Raw genomic sequence first — 13,002 nt, forward strand, 5'->3', positions numbered from 1 at the left:
AACAAAGAACACAACACACTGGATTTACATTTTCAGGCAATGGATAAGATTGAGATCAAAAAGTTCTTGGTCTTTCTACTCTAAGATACATGTGAGATTTTCAATAGGGCAATACTTCTTGGTGTTTGGAACTGAGCACATAAAATTTTAACTGTTGTCCCTCTATTTGATTAAGCAAGTGTATGTGTGATTATTGAGTTGCTCACAACTTGACCTATACCATGTCTTCTGTTAGGATGGGTCAAACCTCCCTGCAACTCAGAGGGCCTATGCACCTGAGCAGCTGCAAAAACAAGACAATTTAACCATTGACACCCAATACTACTTGGCCCAGCAGATCCACCCTGTCGTGGCTCGGATCTGTGAGCCAATAGATGGAATTGATGCTGTCCTCATTGCAGTGTGGCTAGGTAAGTGTCTCAAACACATGGAAACCCTCATAATTTAGTAGTGACATACATCGTCCTCTTGTAACTGTTAGTATCTGTGCTTGTAGATTCAGGATTGTGTCTGTTACTTCTTTGTTTATTGCTTTTTATAGCTGTTTAGTTGCTATCTCCCATCAGAATGTGAGCTCCACATACAAATAGCAATCTTTGTAAGTCTGTACCTGCTATACATGGTTATACTCACTGATTGCAGAGGAAGGAAAGAATTTTAGGTATCAATATGGTCACTGGGTTTAAATTGTTAAAGGTCTAATTAGTGACCTTCTATTAATAAAGACATTAATGATATTTTGCATTTTTATTCATCTTGTCTGTCCAAAGATATTTTGTTAATGTGACTTTGTAACATTTAGTTTTTACTTTAAATTCTTCTAAAATAAGACTCATCGTTATTCTCTAGGAATTGGCTGGTTCCTAATTTATCATCATCCCATGAGATGGCAGCTAACCTTAAGACCTCAATGCCTCTTTGATTTTTTTTGCAGTTTTACCTCTTTTCTATGTCATTATTATTGCCATCTTTGCTTTAAAATGTTTTTTTAAACATTCTTCATTATACTTCTAGGAGGCCAGAACATAGTTATGTTGCTTTTAAGGTCCCTGCTCTATTTTATCATAGGCAAAGCTGAATGTTTTTAAAGTACTCCTTAATAAAGTCCTTAGATGGTACCTCTTCCTCCATAAATCAAGTCACCTAATGTTACTGACATCTCATTGGCTCTAGCTCTGACAGTTTCAGACTAGTTTTCTAATTCCAACCTGTTTTAACCTCGCTCCTACTCTGTGCGTTCTCTAAATAATGTGCCGTTCATTTTCTCTCTGCTTGTTGCAAAAGTCTTCCCCCACTTTAACTAAAATGTCTAGCTGGAGTGCTACAGGATGTTGGCATCACTGGGACCTGGTTTAAATGCTGGTTTTGATATCAACAAGCCTCTGAATCTTGTTCTGTACATTGATTTATTTTGTGAGTGATAGAATATAATTGCTCCGAGAGAGATAAGATATATGTGTGATGCTCAGCACAGGGCTTGAAGCAGAGGGAGTGCTCAGCACATGGTGGTATAGCCACCTGCCATCCTCTTTCAGGCTTCTGTGTAAATATGTCCATCTTCCTTCAGTCCATAGGATTTATGCGTATGTAGTACTCAGTATGTCTTTGTGGCATGTCATTGGATTTTCCAAAGCTCATTATCAAATCACATATATTCCATCCTGCCCCTGTTGAGTGTGTTTCTGAGATCAACCCCTCCACCCCCATCCCTACTATCCCATCAGTGTCTGATCTGGAAGTGGAAACTCATTTTTGACATTTGCCTAAGCAAAACATAATTAGGAAGATAAAATTCTGCTACCAAAATAATCATATAATGTATTCTCCAAGTTGAGTTGTATTTGATGATGTTTATAAATCCTCAGCTGGGAGGAGGAGAGTATAAATGCATGATGTTTTAGCCTCATTTTTTTCTGTTATACATTGAGTGCTTAGTCTGTTTGCTGTGATAAGTTCTTGCCATATCTTATTCAGTCTTTGTGACAGCTTCATATAAGCATATTGCAGCTCCATTTTACAGAGGCGGAAGCTTATGTGAAGTAGCTGATAATTTTATCATATAACTTGTTAAGTATGGGGCTATAGTTGGATTTTAACTAAGCTCTATGTGACACTAAAGCTGTCTACTCCTGTCTACACTATGCTAAATTTTCTTTTTAGCAATAAATAATTAAACAGCATAGCTCTAAGAGGCTATGAAAGTTGTTCTTTGCTGGAAGTGAGGCAATATGGATATACAAGCATGAGGAGCTTTACCTCATGCCCTCTCAGCTTCACTTTGTGCCTCTACATTTCCTATCGAAACCTCAGAGCGATTTAGTTTTTTATTAGTCCTTCCAGATTGTTTATTCGTTATATAATGAGTAACCTGCTCCAAAGGCCAACTGTCTTGCTGCTGTTGTTGTTGTTGTTTTGAGTTTTCCAGTGACTGGGAACTGAAATGGAGGGCACATGGAAAAGCCCCACCTTTAGAATGAATACCATTTTAGGCTATATATCTGCTATTGCTAGGAGTTTTAGCTGGGGTCATCTGTGTAGATTCCTGGGAGATTCCTTTGCGCCAGGTTTTTAACCTAACCCTGAAATGTCCCCCTTTCCAGTAGGCTCTTTCAGTACTCTCCCCCTCTATCCCCTGCAACCTGGTCTCTCATGCTCCTGTCCTCACCAGCTCCACAGTCCATTCACTAAATCTCTTCTATTTCCCCTTCCCTGGGAGATCCAGGCGTTCCCCCTTGAACCTTCTTTGTTACCTAGTCTATTGGTCTGTGGATTGTAGCATGGTTATTCTTTATTTTATAGCTAATATCCACTTATGAGGGATACATACCATGTTTGTCTTTCTGGGTCTGGGTTACCTCACTCAGGATGATAATTTTCTAGTTCCATCCATTTGCCTTCAAATATGATGACGTGGTTTTTTACACCTGAGTAATCCTCTATTGTGTAAATGTACCATGTTTTCTTTATCCATTCTTTGGTTGAGGGGCATCTCGGTTGTTTCCAGGTTCTGGCTATTATGAATAAAGCTGCTATGAACATAGTTGAGCAAGTTTCCTGTTGTATAACTGGGCATCCTTTGTGTATATGCCCAAGAGGAGTATAGCTGGGTTTTGTGGTAGATTGATTCCCAGTTTTTTGAGAAACCACCATATTGATTTCCAGAGTGGTTATACAAGTTTGTACTCTCCTGTGACCAGATTGGTGCCTAGGCCAATTGTCATCAGAAAGACTTCATCTAGCAACTGATGGAAACAGATGTAGACCCACAGCCAAACATTAGGCAGAGCTTGGGCAGTCCTGAAGAAGAGGGAGAGAAATGATTGTAGGAGCCAGATGGGTCAAAGACACCACAAGAAAACCCACAGAATCAACTAATCTGGGCTCGTGGGGGCTCACAGAGACTGAACCGACCACCACGTAGCCTGCATGGCACTGACCTAGGCACTCTGTATATATGTGACACTTGTGTAGCTTGGTCCTCTTGTAGGACTTCTAACAGCAGGAGCAGGGACTGTGTCTGACTCTTTTACTGGCTTTTGGGACCCCACTCCTTATACTGGGTCACCTTGCCCAGCCTTAATACATGGGGAAGTGCCTAGTCTTACTGCAACTTAATATGCCGTGTTTTGTTGATATCCATACCTTTGTTGATATCCTACCCTTTCCTGAACAGAAACAGAGAAGGAATGGATTGGAGGGGGTGGGATTGGGAGGAAGGGAGGGTGAAATTGTTGCCAGGATATAAAGTAAATAAATAAATTTTAAAAAGTAATGAATGTCATTATCAGAAGGAAGTGCAGAGCATTGAATTCCATCAAAATAGCAGGACAGTAAAGGGTCATAAAGTCTTCATGTGTGGATAGGTCTGAGACCCACTTGGTATGCCAAGACTGGTTATACTGGGAGGGAACTGGACTGTTTTCAATTGTGAAGGTCATACTTAAGATCACAAGGAACAGATTTGTTTTCTGGATGCTAGGATTCAGATTCCGGACCTTGGCTATGCTAGGTGCACACTCTGCCATGGACCTCAAGCCTCTATAGTGCTTAGATTCTTTTTACCTTTATTTTTTGGCAGTTTTAGTCCCTGTTATTTGTTTACTTAAATATATATTATCACAACTGTGGCAGCTTTATGAATCCAGTTTAAGTAAATTATTTGCTAACTTCTACTAGCAGATTAATGAGTCCCATCTTCTGAGGTTTCATGCAATTGAATTATGTCAATCTGTAGAGGACATCTTTCAGTCTAGGACATGTCCCGTCATGTACCCATCATTCTTACTCCATAATCAGAAAGCTCTGTGGGTGCAGCAGAGATGGTGTCAACTCAGCTCTTAGAGTAGCCCCTTCTTCATGCCATGGAGCTTATTGAAGCCAATGGAAGGCCTGTAGTTTGAGCCATGGAGAAACTGCTGCTGTTCCCCTTTTGGCCTCTTGATAAGGTGTTTTTATAATAATGTGTGAAGTTGTTGTCAGTTGTATAGCCACCCTTCTCTCCTGTGTCTTCTCTTTTCTCATCTTCTCCATTGCTACCCCTACCAGGAATATACCTTTGAGCCTTCATTATTCCCTGTTTCTTCATGTGGCTTCTGCATTAATAAGTACCAACCATGAAGAGCTGAGGGAAACAGTAGAATGCACTAGGCAGATCTCAGTAGGCATTTGCTTTTGCCCTCTTAAGGAACTGTGTTTTCATTGGCACCCTTTATTTCTCCATTCCACATGAAAAATTAAGGTGGCTTTTCACTTGGGGCTTTGAGCCCCCCATTACTCTTGTAGTTTGTGGTTTTAGTGAGGGATGGGGAGGAGATGTGGAAGTAGTGGCAAAGTAAGGGGAGTGTTAGGGGTTATGGGGTTTCTAAGAGGTGCAGGCTGTAGGCATGAAATTACTGTAATTTATTTTCCAAATTCTGAATCTATTTTCTTTATGTAAAAAACTGCAGTTAGTGAACCGACACTGTTAAATACGTTGAAGTGTACAAATGTATACATGAAATATAAGCCCTCCAACTGCCTAATCACAGACATAAAATAATTCTCTTGCTTTTAATGTAGTTTTTATCTTTGATTAATGAAATGTATAACGATGTCGAAACTTTAGTGAACTTTGATACTTTGTCCTTTTAGTTAGTACAAAGAAATCAGGAATAATGGTATAATTTCATTTAGGAAAATTATTAAGTTCATGAATTTTTTATTTTTAAGTCTCTTTTGTTGAGAGCAAGTATATTTTTCAACTACCTTTTCCTTTTTCTATTGCCTTTATGCTACTTTCCTTGAAATGAAAGGCAAGTATCAAGTGTTGGTTTTATCCTGTGGCTTCACTTTGGAAATTCTCTATTTGTCTCCCATCAAGATGCCTCCTGAAGTCTGTCTGATGGCATGTTGCATGGCCAGGTGTTCTACATGGGAAGGCCATTTTAATGAAATTGGAGAAAGAGGATAGTCTATTAAATGAGAGAGTGGATAAGTCTGTTGAATTGAAAGAGAATGATTTGTTCTCTCTAATAACTAATGGTTCTCATTATCCCACTATAAAATGTGTATCATTTTTCTGAAACCCGTGCAAGATTATTGCTATTGGATTTAAATAAAATAAAATTTTACTCTTTTTTCATCTGTGAATAGGAAAAAATATAGTATTACTCTTCTTATACAATAGCCCTATGGGAAACATGGTCACTAAAACTTGGAACTCTTAGCTTTTGTTCTCCAGACTGTAGGTTTTTCTTTCTCTCTCTAGCTCTAATGCAAGCTCTCTATATTTTGTGGATGAAATACTCACAGTGTGCTTAAACATCCAAATAGTCTTCTGTTCCTAGCAAACCAACTAGTGAGAAGGATAATCTAAAGTTCAGCCTAGCATTTCATCTTTCAGTAAATTTTTATTTTGTGCATAATAGTATTTAGAATTTTATTAATCTTTTCCTCCAATGAGCAATGAGTTATACAACAGCTATATAATACATTGTTTTATAGTCAATGCTAGAATTTAAGGATTGTTTTTCTGGGCATTTTTCTTATGTGTCTTGAGAAATTACTGATATTTGAAGAATGTGAATCGAGAATTTCATTTTTGAAAATACTGCTTAAGACAAGGCAGAATGAACATTAATCCTTTGATTACATTCATGAGTTAATTTTGAAAGCATAAGTTCTCTTTTGTAAATGCTACTAGCTGGACATGGTGGGGCCTGCCTATAAACCCTAGCACTGGGGAGGAAGGAGCAAAAAGATTGCTGGATATTCTGGGCCAACTTGGGTTCCTTAGCAAGACCTTGTCTCAAAAACTAAAATGAAATGCTTCATGCCACTCATGTTACAGATGTTAGTTTTTTTTTAATTAGTTTTTTTTAAAAGATTATTATTATGTATACAGAAGAGGGTGTCAGATCTCATTACACATGGTTGTAAGCCACCATGTGGGTGCTGGGAATTGAACTCAGGACCTCTGGAAGAGCAGTCGGCGCTCTAAACCTCTGAGCCATGTCTCCAGCCCCGCAGATGTTAGTTTTTGTGTATTGACAAAGCCCAGTAATTTTCTACAAATAAATGCAATAGTGGGTATGCAATATTTGGGAGTGTTTTTGGCACTTTTTATGAAATATATCTACAAAAATGTAATGGAGGGGATAGAATGAACTACAATATGTTTGACCGTAAAACAATGGTGCTACTAGTAGGTGCCTCAAGTATTAGTTTGAAAAAGGATTTGTCTTTTTTCATGATTAAGCTCTTATAAGAGTATTATATGGCCATCATTTTCAAGCGTCACATTTTGTTTTGTTTTGTTTTGTTTTTTCGAGACAGGGTTTCTCTGCGTAGCTTTGCGCCTTTCCTGGAGCTCACTTGGTAGCCCAGGCTGGCCTCGAACTCAGAGATCCGCCTGGCTCTGCCTCCCGAGTGCTGGGATTAAAGGCATGCGCCACCACTGCCCGGCCAAGCGTCACATTTTATATCATATAACTAATAATAAATTTTAAAAGCTAACACCAGGTACATGGTAGTGTATTATGGGCAATCTTGACAGCTGGTCAGAACCTCTTTTCACATGCTGGTGTTCTGTCCCAAGTTCATTATCCAGTAACTCATTTTCCCTATCTAATCTGCTTTTGTATTCATGGAACAAATTAATGTCAGGCCTGTTGTGCCCAGCATCATGTATTCTTTGTGAAGGATACCAAGGTAAGGTAGAGTTATGGGATCTTTTTTTTTTCTTGAGTTATGGGTTCTTTTAATTGAATTCAGGCCAGTAATTAGTTGATTTCACTGCTGTAAGGATGTCTAGTATATATCACAGCCTATTTCCAAAAGATGTAAAATAAAGGGTTATCAAATTATGTAAAGCAAAGAACACACCTCCCTAGGGTCTTCATGGAAGAATTTATGAATGTTGAGATATTTAGAGCATTATGAGAATAGGCTGTGTGCCACTTTTTCCACAGGAATAACCCATGATAGCTACTACCTCCACTACTTGGAGGGAATTGATGGGGTACCTTTCTATAAGGGTGTCAATGGCACAGCTTCCACATCAGTGCTATAAGATGTTTCCTCTCACTAACTCATAACACTGATAGCCAGTCCTGATGCTGTTCTGTATACTGTATGCTGTATAATGTAAGCAGTAAAGCTTCTAAGAGCTTTGAACCAGACTAGAACAGTTTAGAAACCGCTGGAGTAATAACTCATAATTCCAACTTTGTTAGTATTTAGAATTTCTGAAGAAAAATGATGATTTATCAAATTGTTTACATTAGACCTATTTCTTTAAAAGATCATTTAAATTAAGTGTACCCCAAATGACTATTAAAACTGTCTTGTTTGTGCTTTGTCTGATGGTAAACTTCTGTAATCCTTCTACTCTGGAAGCTAAGGCAGGAGAACCTGGGTTGTACATACTTACTTTTCTATCGCTGTGATAAGACACCATGACCAAGTGAACTTATAAAAGAAAGGGTTTAATTGGGCTTGTGGTTTGAAAGGGTTAGCATCTATGATGACAGAACAAAGGCATCGTGGCAGAAGCTGAGAGCTCAGATCTTGATCCACTAGCAGGAGGCAGAGAACATCCTGAGAAAGTGTGAATCTTTTGAAACCTCAAGACAAAACTTCCTAATCCTTCCCAAATAGTTTCACCAACTGGGACCAAGTATTCAAACAGATGAGCCTAGAGGGGCCATTCTTACTCCAGCCATCATGGCCCCTATCTTAAGAGAACAGGGTAAACCATAAATAAAACAAAAAATAGGGTTGTGGGTATAGCTCTGTGGTAGAACATTTGCCTATCATGTAAGAGGCCATAGATTTGCTTTCAGCACTAAAAAAAGTTACTAATAGAAAAATGGATAAAACATAGTAAATGAGAAAACTGAAGGCATCATACAACATATAACAGGAGGCCAGGCAGTGGTGGTGCACGCCTTTAATCCTGGCACTTGGGAGGCAGAGGCTGTCGGATCTCTGAGTGAAAGGCCAGCCTGGTGTACAGAGAGAGTTCCAGGACAGGCTCCAAACCTACAGAGAAACCCTGCCTTGAAAAACAAACAAACAAAAAATACAGGAAGGGTTAAAGTGGTAGGTTGTTGGTTCCTCTTTTCTGTCAAATGTTGAAGCTTATTTTATTGTTAAAAATAACACACTTTATACAAAATCAGAAAGAGGAAGCAGTTAAACAATTACTACTTTATTAAAATCTAAAATATTAGAATAGAAGCCTTGAATTCTGCTTGCCTCCCTTTACTCCATATATTAATATATTTAAAAGAACTTTTTATGAGGCAGGTAATCAATAATTGGCCTGTTATTTAATTTGTGATGTTTTATTTTGCAAATTTTATTTAGCATAAAGTATTCTCTTTTCATGTTTAAATGAAGGAATACTTGTAAAAGTTTTTCTGGACTAGTGTAAAGATTGAACATCCTTAATCTGAAATGCTCCACAATTGGAAACTTTTTGGCACTAACTGGCATGATGATACCTAACCACATACTTTGAATGCTTTAGTAATTCTTTATCTGCTCTTTTCCTTCTGTTTTACAAAAAAACTGATTTATGGGGTGGAAAATACTACAACTGCTTTCATGTAACAGGTCTTGTGCTCTCATGTGATAGTCAAAATTCAAGTACAGTGAAAGTATCAAGTAAAATTATTAGGTACAGGCTAGGTATAAAAGGATTATATGAAAAGTAAAAGAATTTTGTGTTTAGACTGTGGTTGGTCCTATCCCCAAGAAATCTTGTTATGTATATGCAAATACGTTAAAATTTTAGATCTGTACTCTGAACCACTTCTGGTCCAAAGTGTTTTAGATAAGGCATATTCAACCTGTGCACATTCATTAATTTAAAATTCATTCTTGGCTGTAGCATTAAAACATTAAAAACATTTTGAGTTGAAGTCATGAATGTTGCCCATTTGGAATTTTTTGCTGTTGAGTTTTTTAGGAGCTATCCCTTCCCAAAGCAGTATTTAAGTAACCCAAAGATTTATCTATTATTTCTTTTAAAATAAAAAAAGATTTTTCACTTTGTGGTGTGTGTGTGTGTGTGTGTGTGTGTGTGTGTGTGTGTGTGTGTGTGTGTGTATGTGTATGTATGTATGTATGTATGTATGTATGTATGTATGTATGTATGTATGTGTGTGCATGAATGGTGCCTGTAGAAGACGGAAGAGTGTGTCAGATCCCTAAAACTGTGTAATGGTTTTAAGCCACCATGTGATTGCTGTGGATGGAGATCTTTTGAGATATTGCTACTGAGCTCTAAAGAATACCGAGTTTTTGGGTAAGACCAAATTTCTGGTGAGTATGGACACAAATATGGAATGCTTCATGGATCTCTCCAACCCCTAGCTGTTACATCTTTTAAAATATTTAGAAATTCTGCATTTTGGTTATGGAGAAGCTATTTCTAGTATTGGGACTTAGTTGTCTAAAGTTTGTTCTGTCAAATGTTTGTTTTTATTAATTTATTTTTAATTTTTAATTGTTTATTTTTCGATTGGACTTACGGTATTTTAAAACTTAATGGAAAAATTTAATATGTATGGTAATAGAATTATATAAGTAAGCCTTCAAGTAGTCATCACTCACCTTCATTTTCTGTCAGCTCTGCCTGGCTATTCTTATTCTTCTTTTTTACCTCCTCCAATTCCCATGATGTGAATCCTAACACTTCATCTATACGTGTTTTATTTTGCATTTACAGATGGCATCAGTTTTCCCTTTCAGCATAAGCACAGTATTATCATCTCATTACACACACACACACACACAGAGAGAGAGAGAGAGAGAGAGAGAGAGAGAGAGAGAGAGAGAGAGAGAGAGAGAGAGAAGAGAACACAATTCCTTTACTTCATTAAAAATTTCCCTGATCATACTGTGAATGAGCTTTGTTTTTTTAAAGCTCAGTATTTGAATTGGAAACCAGTCTAGGTCCATGTAATAGTTAAATTTTTTTCCTCATTCTTTTATCTTCACTATTAATGAAAGAAACTGAAGATTTTGTACTGTAGAATTTGTGGCTCCAGGGTTTGCTCATTGCATTGATGGTATTGTTAAACATGTTCCTCTATCCCATATATTTCCTGTAAATTGTTAGTTGGATTAAAGACTTAACCACATTTATATTTATTTCATTTTTTTGTGTGTTTTGCTATGATTACTTCCCAGATGATGTTTTGTACATCTTTCTAGAAATATATTATATCTAGTCATGACTTTGAGACAAACTATAGGTCTATCATAAGAAGTATTTAGTATTCACCTTTCTCACCTCCTGAGTTTAAATTTTTTTGGAGTTTCATACGCACACAAAAAATAAAAAATAAACTAACTGAACAGCTTGTTGGGTTTTCACATCAACACACAGCTGTGTAGTCTGAACTGAGTTCATGAAACAGTGTATTACATTATCCGAAGCACTCTTCTGTCTCCTTGAGATGGTCTTCCACTACTAGGAAATTGGTATCATGGCTTCTAACTCAGAAGATTTTTTTTTTTATTTGGGGACATTGTATGAATTGTGCCTTTTTTTCTTTGTGTCTGGCTACTTCCACTCTATTATGTTTCAGAGATTCATCTGTGTAATTGTACTTTTGGTAATTTTTACATAGTGTTTCATTGTATGACTCCACTGTATTAATACCTCCTGTATGTATGTTCATGGGTTGTTCCAACATTTGGCTATTATGAATAGCACTGTTTGAAGAATTCTTGTACATGTCTTCTGTTAAACATAGTTATTTATTTCTGTTGGGTGTGTACTTAGTACTACTGTTAGGCCACTGTATACAAGCCAGTTCAGTCAGCTTCAGTGGTTGCTTCCAATTTTCTAAAGTGGAGCTAACAACCTTGCAAACTGTATTTGAATGTTCTGTGTTCCTACCAACATTTGGTATTGTCTCTCTTCTTCATTTTATGCAGTGTGATACCTACCATTGTGGTTATACTTCGCATTTGATGATTGATGAAACTTTCCCCAAGTTTCTTGGTCAGCTAAACATCTCCTCTGTTGAATTGTGTTTATCTCTTAATTTGCAGGCATTTCTTACATGTTGTAAATATGATCCCCTTGGAAATACAGATTGTGAACATCTCCTAGTCCCGATGTTTTTTTAATAAGTAGGATTTACATATTTTATCATGAAAGGCTCAAGAATCTTAAGACTGCTATAAATCAGTTTTAGAACATTTCTATCACTTCAAGACTACTTCATTCTTTCTGCCCTTTCCGGTCAACACTCTCACAACAGCAACACTTATCTAATTTCTGTCACCCTAGATGAGTTTTCCCTTGTCTATAATTGTATGTAAACGATTTTCTACAGTATGTTCTTGTTAGGTTCAATTTCTTTGACTTCATGTAATATTTTTTTGGAACTCTATCATGTTACTTCTATTGGAATCCATTTTTTTTCATTGCTGATTAGTATTGTTGGTAGATCATTCTGCTGTTAATATCCATTAACCTAGTTTTCACCTGGGACTATAATGAATAAAACTGGGCAGCTTTTTTATTTACAGCTGTTTACAGAGATAGCATTGACCCTTCAAATTTTCACATTTTTTCTTTAATACTAAATTTTCATTTTATATATTGTTTTCTAGGAAGTCCAGATACTTGTAAGCCTAGATACGTGCAAAGGAAAAATGAGTTTTTACTTTTTGAGATACATTTTCATTAAAGAATGGCAATAACAAGTCTGTATTAATTGGCTTCTTTAGTATCTCAACTGACTCTTATTACAAACAACTGCTTGTGGATAACAGTTACTTCCTTTTCTCACTTGGAATTTTACCTATATAGATTTTCCCTCTTCCCACTTGAACGAATTAACCGGCTTTACTGCATTTATTTTCAGTTGTATTGAGACCTTGTTTTTTTGGAAGAAAAGATAAATATTTGAACAAGTGTGTCATGATGTTTCTCAGATAAACATATGACTTGAATTATAAACAATTTAAATATTTGAGAAGGGACATAAACGAAGACATATTCCAAGAACAGAAGTAGTCTGCAATGCTTTAAAAAAGACAATAGTAGAAAAAATAATTATATGTCAAATGTTGCATTGTGTGATTAAGAGTGGTGATATTAAGTAAAAACTGTACAGCTAAACTCACCCACCCAATGCCTGTGATGCTACTTTCTATAAATATGCCTTTGAAACTGAGAGCTTTGATCCTGTTGCCAAAATAATGTGAGATCCTAGAAATTTTCTAATTATAAATGACAGTATTTTAATTTCATTCTACTACCTCTTCTGTCCCTCCCATCTCAGCACAAGTGACTTGATCACTACAAGTTGCAGGATTGAATTCAAGCATACATCACATCATCTCTGGTTATTGTGTGGAAATCACAGCTGTTCTGCCAGAAAACTGGTTTTCCAATGCTCACTGAGGTTACTCCTTTCTTTATTTTCTGTCTGACCAAATGATTCAAGTCACCTAAAAGCAGTCTAGTGGAAGTGCAAGTTTCCTTTCTCAAACAGG

The 13,002-nt window shown here is 36.8% G+C and overlaps 1 protein-coding gene across 1 annotated transcript in view; it reads left to right on the forward strand.

Moving 5' to 3' along the window:
- Pola1 (DNA polymerase alpha 1, catalytic subunit) overlaps window positions 1–13,002 on the forward strand; it is a 332,579-nt gene that overhangs the window by 153,972 nt on the left and 165,605 nt on the right. The window contains exon 32 of the mRNA XM_006990119.4: window positions 236–410. Coding sequence (XP_006990181.1) covers window positions 236–410 — 175 coding nt within the window. The remainder of the gene's footprint in view (window positions 1–235; window positions 411–13,002) is intronic.

This window comes from Peromyscus maniculatus, chromosome X (assembly GCF_049852395.1).
Source record: "Peromyscus maniculatus bairdii isolate BWxNUB_F1_BW_parent chromosome X, HU_Pman_BW_mat_3.1, whole genome shotgun sequence".
Taxonomy (NCBI): domain Eukaryota; kingdom Metazoa; phylum Chordata; class Mammalia; order Rodentia; family Cricetidae; genus Peromyscus; species Peromyscus maniculatus.